Here is an 18,639-nt window from a genome sequence, read left to right on the forward strand (position 1 = left end):
TTTATCTTCCATAATTTATTTAAGCCATATCCAAAAGATTAAATAAAAGCCCATGATTTATTTATTTATTTATTTGCTAGCTTTATTTCTGCATAATTTCTACAAACTATAAATCAACTCTTAAATTTTATTTTTTTGGTTTCGACAAATAGATTATAACGGGGGCCTAACAATTCTTGACTGTCAATATTTGTTGTTTGTAGAGCTTTGATGGTGGATAAATTTTTCGAGTGGGTGTTATTTTGTCCAAATTTATTCGAATGCAAAATTAAAATTTCGACTTTTTCATATTCGTTTAAACAATTATCTTTTTATGCAATAAAAGAGAGTGGATGTTCACTTTATTAAGTGCACATTTCTAGTCAGTTTTTGAACTTAGAACTTGTTTGTTTGAGATTTCAATCCAATTAAAATCAATTTTTGACCGTTATTTCACTATTCAAGCCGTTATTTTTGAATTCTTCTCTTATATGTGGGATTCACTTTATCTCTAACGATCAAAAAATCAATTATCAAAATTCCTACCAAACAAGCACTTAATAAAGTGAATACACCCTCATCTGATACCCACTTACTGAAACATCTAGTTGATAAGTGTTTTTAACTTTCATAATATATTCAAAACATATACAGAAGATTAAATTAAAGCACGAGATTTATATCTTTTTTAGCTCTATTTCTTCATAGTTTCTACGAACTATAAACCAACCCTTAAATTTTATTTTTTTTCTGGTTTCAATAAATAGATTATAATGGTACATAACAATGCTCGACCATCAATATTTTATGTTTGTAGAGTTTTGATGTGGATAGTTCTCTTGATGCAGGTGTCATTTTGTATAAGTTTATTCGATTCCAAATTTAAATTTTCATCTTTTTCATATACGTTTAAACAAATTATGTTTAATTTAAGAAAAGCTCCATTTTTGGCCTTACTTTTTTTTGGTCATTTGTCAAGAATGCTCTGAGACCTGAGTCATCTTCTTAATCTAACTTTATTTTGTACTAATAGCATTATAATATATAAAATTAATCTTTCCTTTAGTTGTTTAATAAGTATATATCATTCATATATAATTAATTGAAATTTTTCACTAACATGGAAATGTAAGGTGAAAAGACATACTTGAATCCAATGAATCCCACAAAAAAATTTATTACATATTACCTCTCCATTTTCATTTCCTACACCTACTTCTTCCGCCCTACGGTCTTCTCTCTTACTCTCACTATCTTTTCCTCTCAACAAATTATTTTCGTAAGAATAGGATTTAGAACTAGCTTTTGATTTTAATTTCTTACCAATTATTTTTATGATTTTTAATCATCATCCCATTTTGATTTTCACATGATTATTAGAAGAGCAATGCATATATTCAATGATATAGAATCAAATCAAAATGAATAAAATATGTTTACACTTGGATTTAGGCAAACTAAAGCAAGAGGCTAAATGTATCACTACTTTCGACTAATTAGAATGAGATATAAGTTTTTATGTTTTATGATTTTGTATATATTCAATGAATATATTATGCATCAATTTTTACATTTTAATATTCACACGTGTGCATACTTTACTTTTTAAATTTGAATTTGCATATTTATATTCAAACAAATCAGATAAGAATTTGGTCACGTCAAAATAAAAATATTTATAATATATTTTGAAGAAGTCATTCGCAATAAAGTTCAAAGGGGGAAAATTCAATTTTATAGATTTAAGTATGAAAGTTATTTATTCATATATATTCTTTTTAAAAAATTAAATTTCTTATTTAAAAATGTCAATTACCTCAAGTGCTTTTAAGAATAATATTAGTACTTAAAAAATATTATGCATACCATTAATCTAATATAAGACATGTAATGCGCATGCTTATTTCTAATTGTATAAAGTGTAGAAAAATATTTATGTAACAATAATGCCTTGAATAATTTTTCATATATTTTCTAATTCATCATTTAATTAATACTTTTTAATTATAATTTTATAATTTAATATTATATGCCTCTTCATTACAAAACCTTGGGTTCGCTTTTGCTTTTCCAAATTATGCGTGGCCCCCATTTGCTGTAACTAAAAATCAAATTTTTAGTAGATTTCGTTTAAGATGAAATGTGTTTTCGAAAAGTTAATAAATGTTGTGAAATTACATAAAATGTGTGATTAAAATTAAATGTTAATTTTGACTTACATTTTTTTTTCCAATTTTTTAGCTACACGCCTAGACCTTTCATAGGCATGGTCTTCATGTCCAAAAATGGTCATCTATTTTGATAATCTTACATAAACTGTAAGGGTGGCACAATGATACAAAAACCCTTAGATGAATTAATGTGTTGACTGGCTGAATAAAAACGTGTTTCTGTTTGTTAAAACCGCACTTGGACCCTTCTTGTTTAATTGGAAACCTGAGATGATGTCATGTGTTAACCCCTCAACCATAGGATGGCTGACCATTGGTGACTCTTATATAAGGCTTCTCTAGGGTTTACTGTGCGTTAATTTTTCATTCTTCCAGACTCTTCTTTCTCTCTCAGGCTGCGATATTTTTTCGTCTTCTCTCTGTAAAATTAAAAACCCTCGTTTGATTTTCTGTAACTCAAAAACAGTGTTATCTTGGGTGATTTCTACTACTAGAGGGTTGTGTTCTTGTGTGAACTTTTTCGGTTTAGTTGGAAGACTGTACTCTTTCCTGTGATCTTGTGTGGTTACGGTCTGAGTGCTAAAATCCTTATTTCGAACCCCTGGTTCTGAGATCCACACTAAGCAGTGTGTTCCTGGAAACTGAAGCACTCATCATCTTTCAAAGGCGTGAAGATCTGCTGGATCTTTGGGTGTATTTTGCCTTACGGCAGAGAGAAATAACATCCATCTTTATTTCTGTCCAACTTATTATTTTTCATTAATACATGTTTTCGTTTTAATATCTTGTTGTAATAATTGCCTAATACTCTGGAATCTCCTCTTTACATAAACTATAATTATCTCGGTTAAATTAACTCCAATCATGTGATGGTAATCTAGAAATGTCATTTTGATTGTGTTGGTTAGAATATGATCCAAATTCCTACTTGGATTATGTTTGGATTGTTTGATTGATAAATGAGACAAACAATTTTTGTTTAGAAGTCCAATTTGAAGATAGACCAAATTTCATCATGGATTGAGAGTTTGATTGGAAGGACTTTGGAATGGACAAAAATGCTTTTGGAAGCGTTTGGGACAGAGAAGAGAAGCCTGGTCACTGGCTAGTAAAAAGAGAAATAGAAGACTAGCACTGGGGCGCCATCTCCGTAGGAAAGCCTATTTGGGACGAGTCAGATTTTAACCGCGATTTTTGTATTCTGCTTCATTCAAAACATCAAAATTTGGCTCTTATATATAACTCTACATGGTTTAGGCTCTTCAAAGGCTTGAGTAACATCGCAAAACATCGTATAGCATTGAGAGAACATCAAAATAAGAGGATCTAGTTTATAAAGAGAGACTCGCATTTTATGAGATAGGTTGAAAGTGATGTGGGATCCTCTTGTACTTCTTTGCTATTGATTATAGTGAATTCTCCAACTTTGTTCGTGAATTTTCAAATTTTGGTTTTCCACATTAAATGTTATGTGATTCTTTTCATCTTGTCATATTTTCTTGACTTTAATATTCATAAAAAGTGGTATAATATTTATCATCTGGCTGTTGCAAATTGACTTATTTTCCAACAAGTGGTATCAGAGTCCAGAGTTTCAACAGTTCTTGGAGAGTTAATTTGGTCTTGTATTAAAGCAACGTTAGATTGTTTTAAGATGATAAGCATGAAGTTTGAAATTTCGCTTTTGGATTGCAACACCATATTTTCTTTGTGACAGATGAAGATGCAAGCAGTTTTTGTCCAATTAGGTTTGGATGATGCTCTACTGGGGCTGGACAAGATGCGATGACTTTGACGTTGGAAGAGAAACAACGTAAGGATTGGAAGGCCTTATCACAGAGACATCTTCATTTTTCAAATCAAATTCTATATGACGCGATAAAAAAAAAAAACTATCGCTGCATTATGATTGAAATTAGAGCAATTATATATGACTCGGAGTCTAACTAGCAAATTGCATCTAAGGCAGCGCTAATATTCTAATCGCATGACAGGAGGTGAATCTTTGAAAAATCATCTATCTACATTCAAGGACATTGTTGTTGATTTGGCGACCATGGAAGTCAAATACGATGATGATGACTGAGAATTGATTTTGCTATGTTCATTTCCCGCTTCATATATAACATTCAAAGACAGATATTGTATAGTCGAGACATTCTCATCATTGACAGGGATTATAATGCGCTTTATTTTAGAGAGAAGATAAAGCAGCCGGTCATCGGATGTCAAGCAGAAGGTCTTGTTGCTCGTGAGAGGGATTCTTGTGTTCATGAATGGGAAAGGTCAATGGCTAATGAAAGTGATATAGTTTGTTATACTGCAAGAATAAGGGGCACTAGAAGAAGGATCGTCTGAAGTGACATGAGAGAAATAATTTTTTTGCTACAGATTAGAAGGGACAATCCTGTAATTTTGGTGAAACTAGTCTTGTAGAAGAAGATTGCAATGATGAAGATTTTTTAGTGATTTCTGACGATAACCCCAAACCTAGCGAGGATTGGATTCTTGATACAACCTACGCTTTTTATTTGTGTTCTAACAAGGATTAATTTTCAACATATGAAATTCTTACAAGGAGTTCTGTGGTGATGAGAAATAACTCGCCTTGTAAGATAGCAGGTATTGGTAAGGTCAAAATCAACACGTTTGATGGGAAGATCAAAACAGGTATACCGGTGGAGGTATAGTTTCGAAAGTTAGCTCTATAGTTGTGCTAAAGGATGGAGAAAGTCTGGATTATATGTTTTGGAGGTTCGACATCACTTTAGATAAGACTGCTGCTTATGGTGAGATAAGGAATAACTCGAATAAAGTTGGTTGTAGTCGTGTTGCTCATGGTGATTCGAGCAATGAAATTGAAGAATCTGCCACTGGCTCCGGTGCAGCTAGTTTTGATCTTATGATTGTGTAGCTCGTAGTGATTTGAGCAAGTTTAGTAACTTAGGTAGAGTTGGAAGTAAACGAGATGATTCAAGTAGTTTTGGGGCGCAAAGTAGTTTTGCTACTAAGTATGGCTTGAAATTTATTCACAGTTGCTGAATATTCCCAGAGGGCATGGAGGAGTGAAGACTAATTCCTTGCTATGGAATTTGTGTCAATATAGAGATTGTTAGAATATGACCAAAAAATCTATTTGGATTAGGTTTAGGCTATTTGATTGATAAATAAGACCTAAACAATTTTAGTTTAGAAGTCCAATTTGAAGAGGGATCAAATTTCATCAGGGATTGGGAGTTTGATTGGAATAAGGAGTTAATAATAGATAAAAATGCGCTTGGAAGTGTTAGGAACAGGACTGGACGTCTGGTCACGACGCCAAGAAACTGGCCAGCAAAAAGAGAAATAGGTTTAAACTCTTCAAAGCTTAGAGTAACAGAGCAAAATATTGTATAACATTGAGAGAACATCAAAGTAAGAAGATCTAGTTTATAGAGAGAGACTCGCATATTTTGAGATAGATTGAGAGTCTTACGAGATCTTTTTGTACTTCTTTGCTATTAATTATAATGAATCTTTCGCCTCTGTCTCTAGCTTTTCGAATTTGGGGTACTCCGTTGTCATGTGTTCTTGTGTGATACTTTTAATATTGTCATATTTTCTTGACTTTAGTATTTATAACAAGTGGTACAATATTCATCAATAAATTATTGCAAATTGGCTTGTTTTCTAACAATGTTAAATAAGGCCATAACATTTTTTTTTCCAAATCATCATTTGTCACGAGCTTTAAGCAAAAATTCATATTGGACATCAAATTTCATTTCGCATCAAATAGCCGACTATGCAAATGCACATACACTAGGGGAAAAAATCATGTTTTGAAAAGCGGTTTTGCAAAATCAAAAGAAAAAAAAAAGGAGCGAAAAAAGATAACTATCGTTACTTGTTAATCATTATCCTTTTCGTGTCCTCCAACCACTCCATCAATCCGCTTGATGTCTTATTCGCTCACGTTTTGTACCTATTCCACCCATCCCGGTATATCTTTTCCCGCTTGTGCCTTTTTGGCTCAACCATGGGCCAAGCATTTTTCTCGACATGATCAGTAAAATTTTAAATTTTACACAAACAATATTTTTACATTGGTATACAATCCAACTCACTTTTCACCTATATCCAAGTTCGTAATTATGATGAAACGTATTTTCGAAAGAAGTACAATAATTCACATAATGGTCCAATTGTGGGTGGACGAGTTGTTGATAAACTAGTGTGGTCACAAAGGTGCTTTCTTTTTGCCTCTTCTTTTCAACGGTCATCTTACTGACCCATAAATGAGTCTTATCAGTTATCACATTGACATTAAAGGACCCTTTCTTAAATGTTTGGCCCATATTTAGAAACAGATCGCTTTATGGCCATCTTATGCATGTGAGCTATTCAACTTCTACTTAATCATGCTTATTTTTGGAGTATTTACCAAAATTATCGAGTTCAAAAACATCGTTTGAAATCAAACATACAAAATTACTATCCCAATCCGCTATATCTTTTTTAGCCCCCGTTTGGCCCCTATTTGGGAAAATGAAAATTGGTGGAACAGCATTTTTTTTTTTTTTGAAAAATGAGTGGTTGAAAAAGAAGAAAAAGTTTTCGTTTTATATGTAATATTATTTTATGAAAAATTGTGTGGTTGAAAATAAGAGAGAAAAAAATGAAATGTATTGAAATTGAAATTAATGGGTGACAAACGGGGGCTTACTTGAATCTGTATTGATGCTCATACTATATGTGCTCATATTCAACTTCGAGTTAATCATGCTTATCTTGAAGTATTTCGCAAAATTATCAAGTTCGAAATCATTGTTTGAAGTTCAATGTGTAGAGTTAATATCCCAACCCACTATATCTTTTTGGCTTGAATCTGTATTGATGCTCATACGATTTCCTCGATATCGTGTTTGCTACCCAATGTTGTGTTTATTTTTAACCCAAAAGCGTAGCCCTATTTGATTTTTGTTAAAATCAGCATTTTTTCGTAGATTTTAATAAAAGTTAACATGTGGTTGAAAAATTGGTAGAAGTTGTAAGTCCCTATAAAATATGTCATTAAAATTAATTGTTGATTTTAACTTATATTTTTATCAAGTTTTCTAAGTAAACCAAACAACGTCAAGTAAATTTCTATCACCTTTTTAGGTAAACCAAACAAGGTCTTATAGGGTTAAAATCTATTTAACTTTTGAAATTAGAAAACTCATGCTTAAATATTTAGCCGTTGGCCTTCTTAAAGTAGAACTTTATGGTTTTACGCCAAAGAATTCTGTGATAAATGTGTAGAAATAACATCACCTTGTGACTTGTGCGATTTCCTAAACTATACACACTTTCTCTTCACAAAACACCAAAGCAGCCAACCACTCACCCACTCGCTCACCAGAAATATGCAGACAATTGAATTTGAGTGATTAGTGCAAAGAAGTTGCTATTTATGTTCTCTGATTTACATGATCACTTGCCTCGACCGGAGAATGGCCCCTTGTGGCATGACTTAAGCTTTATCGAAGTTCAGATATGCCTTGTGAACAGTGTGTGTAACTTTCCACACACTCCCCTTCTCTTACTCTATATCTCATGAACATATGATTGAATTTGTGTGATTACAGATTCTTTGCCTCTTTCATCCCTACATTTTGCAGAAAGATACGGCATTTTGGTTTTCAATTAAGCTACTCAAACGAAAAAATTTGACAAGAGGTGATGTGGCGAACTGTGATTCGCCTGTTTTTTTAAAAAAAAAAATTCTATCTTCCAATGAATGAATGCCAAGTGTTATTGGTCACCATTCTTTGTCAAATTTTCTGTTTGAGTAACATGATTGTTTGGTTGTTTTATCTTTGAGGCCGCTTAAATGTTGAGGTCCTAGGTCGTTGTCTAGATGGCTTTGGTTGGGGTCGCGCTTGCTTATGTAACATATCCCTATAATGTCACCAAGTTGTCACATAAATGGTGCACCAGTTACCATTATTCTTATTGTTTAATATCTTATAGTTTATCTTACATGTCATTTTGTTATATTCTAATACGGTTTAATTAACGGTTTATATTCTTATTCTCATTTTGGAAGATAGAGATTTTAATTTAAAGTGTTACCAACTATTAAAAATTAATAGCATCACATGCTTATGAAGTCATCATGTTGAACTTTCAAGTAATTTACCAGGAATAGCTAGACCTCGCATGTCAGATCTACTGTAGACATGGTTGCACTATATAAGGTACTATCTTACATGTTCATGTGTCACAATCTTTGTGACCATTTTTTTATTTTCGGAAATTAATAAAAATCATAAAAATAAATGTTATTTTGGTGACAATAAAGTAATTATGGTGTAAAGGCAAAGTTCTATAATGGGTTTGTACGTCTCAAGTTATGGCTTATTCGTCTAAATAGAAAATTAAGTGCACATGAGACGAAATGTGACATTGTCTATGCTTGAGTTTGACTCAAATCGTCCATGTTTTGTTTTTCTTGATTTTTAAGAAATTTTGTATCATTTTAGTGATTCTTGCAAATTTTTCCAATCATTGAAATTGGACTTTTCAATTTCTTAGTTTTAGCAAAATTACAATGGGTGATGTGCGACATTTTTGTTCTCTTAACAAAATTTCCTAGATGCTAATTTGCTCACGTAAGATACACGAGCTTTTTTTTTCATTTTTTTTTAAGAGGATGATAAAATACTACTTAAGTACTTATCCGAATCTTGCACACCATTTTTTTTTCATTTTAAATTATAATTCCCAAACTAATCGTTCGAACTTTTTTTCCCCTCATTTGCATTTCCAATTTCAAATTTTGAAACAAAAACCACTTTCTTTTAGTTATGCACCAATCCTATCAAATTTTGCTTGAATCCATGAATTTTTTTTCAAGAAGTTGTGCAAAATGTATGAAAAAGACGACTCTCTGCACTTCATGACAAATTATTTGCAAAATATACGAAATTTTGTATGTATTATTTCATATTTATGTGAAATTTGAAGGTTTGATTTTTAAAAGTGAACTCGAATTTGAAAATCGCATGTCATGCATCACCCAAAGTAAATGGATAATACATTGACATTCCCGCCTTTCATAATTCACCGATTATTAAGTCAAGTCACTCATTCTTTTCTCATTTCGAATTAGTGCAAGTAGTAGTCTACATGGTAAAGCATCATTCAATATCACAAAACCTCTCAAACCCATAAAATTGAAGGGAAAAGATCATGTAGCGGAAAGGATAAAATTTAATAAATATTTCCACCATAGTTATCGAACTCGACCTAAATCAAGTGAAAACAAAATAATAATAATAATAATAATAATAATAATAATAATAATAATAAGGTCTTGCTCGCTCGTTTTTTCCCCTAATTTGCGAATATTTGGATCGTTAGCCCAAATTCTTGACATTAGAAAGTCCAAGCCAGGGCAGAAGACCCCTGCGAGGAAATGCCATTGATGTACCTTATTCACGTGGAGATGAGACTTCATTGAGGTGGCGCACCCTCATTCTTACCTTGTCATCTACTGCTAATCTATCTTTATCAAAAATCCTTTTCCTTTTTTCTTCTTGTATCCCCGATTCTTCAATTTCTCTCCAACTTAAAGCAAAGAACCTCTCTTAATTTCTCTGTCCAGCCATGTCTGAGGTACTTGTAGTGCCGCTACTGTTAATTTCATATTATTTTAATCCAGGAATTTCACTCTCTGATTTTTGTAGCGATATTTCATTTTCACTTGCTGACTTTGCTTCAATTCAGATTTATTTTATTTTATTTTTGTTGGGCTGGTTAATTGAATCGGATTGATGAATTGTTTACGACTGATGCACTAATGATGCTGATTTTTTATTTTTCACAGGAGACTAAAAGTACTCCATCCCGGACGACAGGTTTTCTTCCCTTTACAATTTGAAGTATATGTATGTGTTTTTGTGTGTATATCATTTTCTGATGAATAAATTGATGGGCTACTGAAAATATGCATACATGATTGTTTAACGAATGCACTTATGCCCCCGCAGAGTACGAGGTTTTTAAGAAATGCCTCAAAGCTTGCGCCTTTAGTACCATTTGTTGCTGATTCTTAGGGAAACTAAGCTGTTAGCCTGTTTGTCGTGCATTTTTTTCTCTGGATATTTTATTACTGTCCTTCGCCTTATGGACTATCTTTTATAACCTGGAACATTTTATGTGTTTTCCTACTTTCATTTTCTGCCATTATGAGGACGGTAAAAGAAAGGAGAAGCCTCCATTGCAAGTGGAGTACGATGACAGTTAGTGTGAAAAATTTGATCGTTTGGAAGATAATAGCAAATCAGTTAAGTTGATAATTGCCTTGAAGATCATACTACTGATGATGATATTAATAGATTTCAAAGTTTTTTGTACTTATAGTAGTAGATTATAATTTTCTTAATTATTTACTTCTTTATTGATCTTTTTTTATGTTTTTTTTGCAATTGTAACTTTTAAATCCATTAGAATACAATTTATAAATTAGTTTATAAATTCAATCAAAGTCAAATATTAATTTTATCCACACATTCATAGCTACTACTCATTACACATTTCGTGGGACCACTATTATCCTCTTACTATTCCTCTTTATTAACCAACCATCAATTGTTAATTTGTTAGGATGGTAACTTATAGTTTATCATGAGCATAATTGCATAGTTTAATATTCAACTGAATTATTTTATGGGTTTGTCAAGAGACTAACCCCTTAAAACTTCTCAAGGCTTATGCCTTTCCTTGTTGAATTAAAACACCTCACAATGAAGAGTAATTATGTTAGTAAGTTCTAAAGTTTCCTTAATTTTTACATGCGGTTAGTGAGCTGTGATCTAAATTGTTATTATTACTACTACTACTATACTACATGGTTTGGATGCAAATGGTTGTAGTGCATATCAACTTATCAGTTTGACATTAATTGGCATAAACTGGATTTGATGACATGTTATTGGTTTGAGAGTAGTCACGTGGTGTGAACATACTGGAGATTCTGTGTAGTAGTGGGGATAGAAGAGTCAGGAGGAATATTTAGGACCCATGTTTGCCTATTCCGTAGTATCTACTTGCTTGAAAGGATCACTTTGGAATCACTAGATTCTAGGTTATTTGTACGGAAGGTTGATTGTTGGAATTGTTACAAAAATAAATTTACTGGCTATAGAAGTAGGATGAGAAAAATGGGAATAATATTTTTAAATTATATTTTGAGTTTCATGGTTAACAGTAACTAGATGAAAACCAAAACTATGAAGTACAGAATGAGTATGGATATTATAGAATTTCTACACAGAACCATGATAAGAAATGAGGCTTTGTGGTGAGAACCTGAAAGAGTTTGGAAGAGTTAGCGATGGCTTTATTAGACTTCGTTCTTCTTCTTAAGTTCGTTAAATTATAGTTCTGAATTTGATTATTCACACTGGAAAGTGTTGGGTTCTGAACCTCAAGGACAGTTCCTTTGCGGCCTCAACAGTTCAGTTAACAAATAACAAAGTTATTGTCCAAACTAGTCATATGGTTTTATGTCTTCATTTTTTTTAAAAAAATCTGAAAATGGGGATCAAAGGATTTCAACCCCCCACCCACAAAAGGAGGTTCGAACCGAGTCTCTTTGGCCTGGGAAGGCTTTGCACTTACCACTTGAGCTAGACCTTGGTGTTTGTGTACTTCACTTTCCAATTGTAAATAAGTCTTAATAGCCAATGAGACTTTGGTTGTGTTACGTGCTGACACACTAACCGACCCGATGAGGCCCATGGCCCACCTATGACGAACCACGTGGCATAGTGGCCGAGGCCCTTAGGCCCACCAAGATTCAGGAGCCACTCGAAACACAGCCTATAACGTGGCCTCGATTCTGGAATGCCGAAGTACTGTAGCCTAAGCGGTTCATATTTTCAAGGTTGTTCATACCGAAGCCATCATGCCGAAGCCCTGAAGCATCTCTTGCATCACTTCTCCCCAGAGATCCAACCTTACACAAGAATCATCTTTGAATGATTGATGGGACACCCATCACAGAGTGTCAGTCTCTTGTCTTGTCAAAGTAGAGGCGGCTCTGCCAACTAATAAATGTGTAGTAAGCTAGGTGGTCAAACTTGATACCTACAATTTGACATGTAAACTAACAAAATGAGGCCACGTGTACTCCCAACCGAGGACCACGATCTAACTTGTAACATTATAAATACTCCCTCATCTGCCCCAAACAAAGGTTAATGCAAGATTTAACACAAGAACAAGTAAAAAATTCTTTACATTTTACTCTCTTGCAAAATACACGAATTCATATATGCATTCTACAAATATCGATTAGTAATTATTGTACAATCGTTATGCAAACATCTCGCCTAATTCCGAACGTTCTCGTCCCGCACCTTGTTGGACCAAGCTTACATGTGCTCCGGTGGATCTGATATCTGTTGGCAACATATTCTGGGGTCAACGGGTAGATTATGGAAAAATAGATTGAGGCATGAAAAATGTATGTTTTTTGTTGAATAATATGTTGGCTGTACTTTGTTCAACCTATTAGGAAAAATGAAATCTAATGACAATTTTTGCAATTTGTTGATGCAAAAAAAAAAATAAAAATAAAGTATTATTCTTTTTCCTTTTCAATTTTGCCACTTTCTTTAGGGGCCGATGGGATTCCTCATAAAAATTGCTTAAAAATGCTTTCTCTGGTTTTCATAGTACTAATGTGTGCTGATAACTTCTTTATTAAGTATAAGCATACATCTTAAACGACCATTGTGATCTGTATTGCCACATATCATTTCTGGAAATTTTGTTTGTTATTTTATTGCCTAAAGAAGTTCACATAAGCTTTTGTTTCAGAAGAGAAGTCCGATGCAACTGAGAGTAAAGCTTCTACTGGGGCAACCTCTGTGGAAACACAATCAGGGGAGAGAAGATCAACCCCATCATCAATTTCTGGGATGCCTAATCCCTTTGATTTCTCAGCTATGACTGGATTACTCAATGTACCATCTCTTCACCCATATCCTGTTCAAGTTGATTAATTATTTGCATGTTGATATGCTCTTCCCATTCTGACAAAGGGCGATTTCGCTATGGGATTCAAATTTATATTTTTTCCTGATGAATGTTTTGCTTTACCTTATATTATTTCACTGAAGAAATGGAGAAATAGATGAAGCTGAAAAACAAAAAGTGACAAAATATTCGTGTATGCGTGAGAGTGACATTACCAGCATACACAGTAAATGGTTCTCTTTGCAGCACTTGCAGGTCATTTATTTTCTTAAATTCTTTACTCTGTGCCTGTACAGGATCCAAGCATCAAGGAATTAGCTGAACAGATAGCAAAAGATCCTTCATTTAATCAGATGGCAGAACAACTTCAAAAAACCTTTCAAGGCGCCGCAGTTGAAGATGGCATCCCTAACTTTGATACACAACAATACCATTCCACAATGCAACAGGTTATGCAAAATCCTCAATTTATGACCATGGCTGAGCAGCTTGGTAACACATTAATGCAGGTATCCCTCAGTTCAAATTCCCGAGTTTCTGGTAAATTATTCAGAAATGGCTTAGTGTTGGCAAGTGAATTATTGCTCATATTTTGTAAAGGATCCATCCATGTCTAGCATGATGGAGAGTTTGACAAATCCAGCTCATAAAGATCAGCTTGAAGAAAGAATGGCGCACACAAAAGAATATACATCGTTGAAACCTATTTTGGAAGAGATGAAGAATGGTGGTCCAGCTGCTATGAGGAGGTCATAAAAGCTTAACTTTAACTCTCAATTTCATAATTTCAGGATTAATATATTCTATCTTATATGAAATACTGTGATATATTCGATTTAAGACGAACATTCGTTCCTGGGGGCTTGTCAGCCTTTTGCTAACTAAATTTATTGAGCCAAAGTATTTCACCGCTTGGTCTACCCTTCTGGTTTAGAACACAACATGATGGAGAATGATGTGAAATTGAACTGTCATAAGCTTCCTCAAATGGTACTTGATGGAAATGGAAGATTGCTTATTTTAGTTGCTTGACTGAATTTTATGAAAGGATGAAAAAAGCTAGCACTTTTAAGGGAAAATTTAACAGATCATGGTTAGCTAATCGACCATTGGGAACGTTTAGAAATCCTCATAGGCTCATGCTTATTTTATAGATATTTGTGTTTGTAACTGTATATGCATCGTCCTTGCCGTGTCCATGCAACAAATGTTAATGAAGAAATTTATAGATGCCGTGTACTCCCATCTGTGGCTTTAGGGATGAAACAAATCCCAGTAAAGTTATAGACAAATCCCAGTAAAGTTATAGAAATCAAGTATTTGAACTGGACATTCGTGCTGATTAATGACACTTGTCTCCACAACATTTTAGAAATTTCAATCATTTTTCTAGAATCATAGAAGGAACTTTTTATATTAAGTGTCCTTTGGTGGTTGTAGAAGATCACTGAAGAAAGAACATGCTTGAATGTGTTTTATGTTCACATTCTTGCAAGGTCCACAAACTATAAGTGAATAGGATTTTTGTATTTCCATGCTCTCTTGCACATTAGCAATGTCTTTATTAAAGAATGCTGAATTTCAATGGAAATATCTTTTCCATCCTTGATAGTTATCACTGAATTTATTTGGATACAAAGAAACTATAGGATTTATTAAAATTATTACTTGATTTCTTTTACACATCATTTTCTTTTCTAGTATCTAGTGGACATCATTTTCTTCATGGTGTCCTGTTAACATCAGTTCTTTTTCTACATGTGGATCATGTTTCTTGATTATTGATTAGTACGTCCTTAGATCAATATGAATTTATGACCTAATTGCTAGGACCATTCCGAGTTCTCTTGTTATTAGGTTTAGGATTTTCGATTTACTTCTCAATTTCACTGTACATAAAAGGCCTTTTTTTCTATCAGGGACTGGAAAACTGGCACTTCTGCTGAAGAAGCTGCTGGAGAAGATGTAACAGAGGAAGTAAATGAAGATGAATCCATTGTTCATCAAACTGCTAGCATTGGTGATGAGAAGGTACATTTTAAAGCTAATTGGTGCTTAGTAATGAAATTAAAAAATAAAGCATTGGATGCTGGAAAACAATTTTAACAACAGAATTTAATTTAAAATTTTAAAGTTTACTTGTATATTTCCTTCTAGTCTCCTAGTTTAGGTAATTTTGCTGTGAATGTGATAAAATTTCTTTCAAATATAAGCCACTTGCTTTTCATGGAATAAATAGGGCTTGAAGGAAGCGCTAGCAGATGGTGCTGATAAAGACGAAGAAGATTCTGAGGGAAGGACAGCATTACATTTTGCATGTGGATATGGTGAGGTATATGTGATCATACACCTCAAGTTGCGTTTTTGGCCTTTCCTTTTCACTTTTCTTAGGAAGACAGTTCGGTGCATCAATATTTTTGTATATTGTAAATATGTTTCCTACAATGTAAGAGAAGATTGGTTCATCCCGGTGAACTTTTCTGGTTTGTTTTCCAGCCAGGAGTTTCTTCTACTTATAGTTTCATTGTCCCTTAGGGTACTTTTTCAATCTTTTGTATCAATCTTCTCTTTCAGTTTTTGTTGCATTAGCTATCCCTTTTGTTTCATCATTAAATCTTTTACTTTCTTCTTACGTCCCTACTCTTCTGTTTTCTTCTTCTTTATGTTTCTTATTAATTTCATCCATTCAGGTGGGAGGGGGTTGAAGTTTTGAGTAAACTTAGTTTCTCATTTTTCTTAGATGATGTACCCTTATTCTTTTTAGCGCACTTGTTCAATTTCAGTTCAATTGTGCTCAAGTTCTTCTGGAGGCCGGTGCTAAGGTGGATGCTTTGGATAAGAATAAAAACACTCCTCTCCATTATGCTGCTGGATACGGCAAGAAAGACTGTGTTGAGCTACTTTTGAAGAATGCCGCTTCTGTGTAAGTTTCCTATGTGCAAAATTTTACTGCCATTTGTAGGTTCATTAATGATTAACTGTTTCGTCCTATGTTTTGTTATCTTTCTGTAGCACTCTTCAGAATTTGGACGGCAAGACACCCATTGATGTTGCTAAACTAAACAATCATCGGGAAGTACTAAAACTGCTTGAAAAGGATGCATTTCTGTAAATTGGAAGATGGCTTGAAAAGGACGCATTTGTGTAATAGGGTGTGATTTTATAATGCCCATGTATTTTCATGAACGAGATTCTTGACGTGCCAAACTTGTTGATGCCTTTCTAAGTCGTGTTTACTATCATGGGTTTTTTAATACTTAAATTCCATAAACCGTATATTCCAGGAATGTTTTACATTTGCATGTTTTCATGAGTTGGATTTGGCTGCTATCTGACTTGTCTAAATACTAAGACGAGTTGATGAATGGCAGAGATGATGCGAGTTTGTTCTTTATGGTCCATGATGATGAGTTTGTTCTGTGAAGCCTTTTGGAAGTAAACAGGAATGATAGGAATGCAGTAGGACAATGCTGAGTATTTGATAAAAATAAATAAAGTTACAATTTTTCTGCTCTTACAGAAGCAAAAGTGCTAGAATTTCACCAGATGCTGATGTGGTTGAATATATATATGACAACACTAAGTAATTGATAACAATAAATAAAGTTACAATTTCTTTGCTTGTACAGAAGCAAAAGTGCTAGAATTTCACTGATGTGGTTGAAATATATATATATACACACTAGTCAATGTCACGTGCGTAGCACAATTATTGTATTTAATGTGTCTTTATTAGCGTGATATAGAGATTTTAGTTTTCTTGGTTGATTATGCTTTTGAAGTTTGAATTAAATTTTTTGGCATGAATCGTCTCCGGTAGTTAGTAAAAATTAGATTTAAAATTGTGGGAATATAAGTAAAAGATAATTTATAATTTTGCTATAGTAAAGAATAATTTAATTTTCTTTATCTTTTGTTTTAACCAATTTTTCTTTAGATTATTTTATTATTTTTTTACATTGAACATTTTAAATGCATTTAATTACAAAGAGAGTGAGTTTGGCTCCAATTTTCTAAAAATGTTAATTGAAAGAGTGTTTTGGAGGATAATTTTAAAGATTGACTCTTTATTATAGAGACTATCTCATGTTTAAAGAATTTCCTACAGATATTTCATTTAAATAAATCTGAATATTAGAAATGGGTTTGGTTTGAAAGTAAGTGGGAATGTGGATTCTTGTGGTTGAGATAGTGAAATTTCAGTGTGATACATTGCATTTGTGATAGATAATGAAAACAAACATATATCTTTCTTGCAGGCAAAAGATAAATGCCAAAAAATGAAAGAATCTTGCAAAATGCCAAATGTAATTAATGTTAGTAACTATTTCACCAACATACTTCATTTCTTCACCTCAAATTCATAACTCATTTTTCATCTGCATTTTCAATTCATTCATCTCAAATCTCAAACTAATTACAGTCTGGGATTAAGCAACAAATTTTAAGGTAAGTTGATTTTTATGAATAATGTTATTTATATGAATAACTTACTATTTTTAATCGTTGATATTTGTGGAAGAAATGTGAAATTTGTGTCGAAAATGAAGTTGGTGGTATGGGAAGTAAGTGGGGAGTGCAGGACTACGCACAAAAATGTGCGAAGTGCCCGCACGCGGTGGTGTAGGGAGTCCCAGCATCACTTGCGGGGGCCCGCACGACTGTGAGGGGATTCCCTGCACCAATTTGGACTCCCCGCACTCGAAACTTACTTTTTTTGTTTATTTTTTTAAAGTTAAATTATAATATTTTTTATATAAATTGGAGACAAAATCTCGGAATTAGAAATATATATTAAATCTAATGATTGATATACATTGACAGTAATTTTTTTTCCAGCTTACATGATATATATGATATATACTTATATGAAATCACGAAGATATGTTGGTATATGTTATGTCATTTTTCATTTCTATTATTTGTGCAAATGTCTTTATATTATATACTGTCACCAAACCAATGGTTTTCTGGTACTATCACTCAATTCTCAATACCCCAATTACCAATATGTAAAAGATTGTATAGAATTGTTTCAAGCAAATGAGCAATCACTTTTACTCTCTAGTGATAGCAGTTTTCATGGATTTTTTCATGGATTTATGTATAGAGATGAAGAGCAACAATTCACCAGTAAACTAATACATGAATTTATAATGATGTTTGTTGACTGTGGTAAAACAAATGAGACGTGGGTGAAGTTGGACAATCATTTTGCTTGTTTTGGCTTGCAATAATTTTGTCTAATCACAGGATTACCTTGTCATGAAGAATCTGTTAATCTTGATCCCAACAATTCTCGACTTAGAGATCAATATTTTGAAAGCAAAAAAAGAATTAACATGATAATGCTTTACGATGCATTCCAATTATGTGAAGATCCAGAGGATAAATTAAAATTGGGATTGGTGATGTTGGTAGAATGTGTTTTGACACCAACGAAAAGATATATTGATTACAGAACTTTAGGCATGGTTAA

General features: G+C 33.1%; 1 protein-coding gene across 2 annotated transcripts; it reads left to right on the plus strand.

The window, feature by feature from the left end:
- The first annotated feature begins 9,597 nt into the window (after positions 1–9,597).
- LOC111411783 (ankyrin repeat domain-containing protein 2B-like) lies at positions 9,598–16,550 on the plus strand. Of its 2 annotated transcripts, XM_023042381.1 has the most exons (9): positions 9,598–9,791; positions 10,003–10,033; positions 13,002–13,147; positions 13,457–13,669; positions 13,761–13,909; positions 15,080–15,191; positions 15,400–15,492; positions 15,944–16,083; positions 16,173–16,550. In XM_023042381.1, exons 1-9 carry the CDS (start codon positions 9,783–9,785, stop codon positions 16,270–16,272), a joined length of 993 nt encoding a protein of 330 aa, XP_022898149.1. In that variant the 5' UTR covers positions 9,598–9,782; the 3' UTR covers positions 16,273–16,550. The 2 variants fall into 2 exon arrangements, with proteins under 2 accessions (XP_022898149.1, XP_022898150.1); XM_023042382.1 differs by lacking the exons at positions 9,598–9,791; positions 10,003–10,033 and adding an exon at positions 10,074–10,461.
- Positions 16,551–18,639: the final 2,089 nt, after the last annotated feature.

Source organism: Olea europaea, chromosome 16, assembly GCF_002742605.1.
Source record: "Olea europaea var. sylvestris chromosome 16, O_europaea_v1, whole genome shotgun sequence".
NCBI lineage: Eukaryota > Viridiplantae > Streptophyta > Magnoliopsida > Lamiales > Oleaceae > Olea > Olea europaea.

Bases quoted from the DNA above. Each gene is read 5' to 3' on its own strand.
- LOC111411783 (XM_023042381.1), top strand. The intron at 10,034-13,001 runs GTTTTCTTCCCT...CTTTTGTTTCAG, and splicing joins TACTCCATCCCGGACGACAG to AAGAGAAGTCCGATGCAACT. The intron at 13,148-13,456 runs GTACCATCTCTT...GTGCCTGTACAG, and splicing joins CTATGACTGGATTACTCAAT to GATCCAAGCATCAAGGAATT.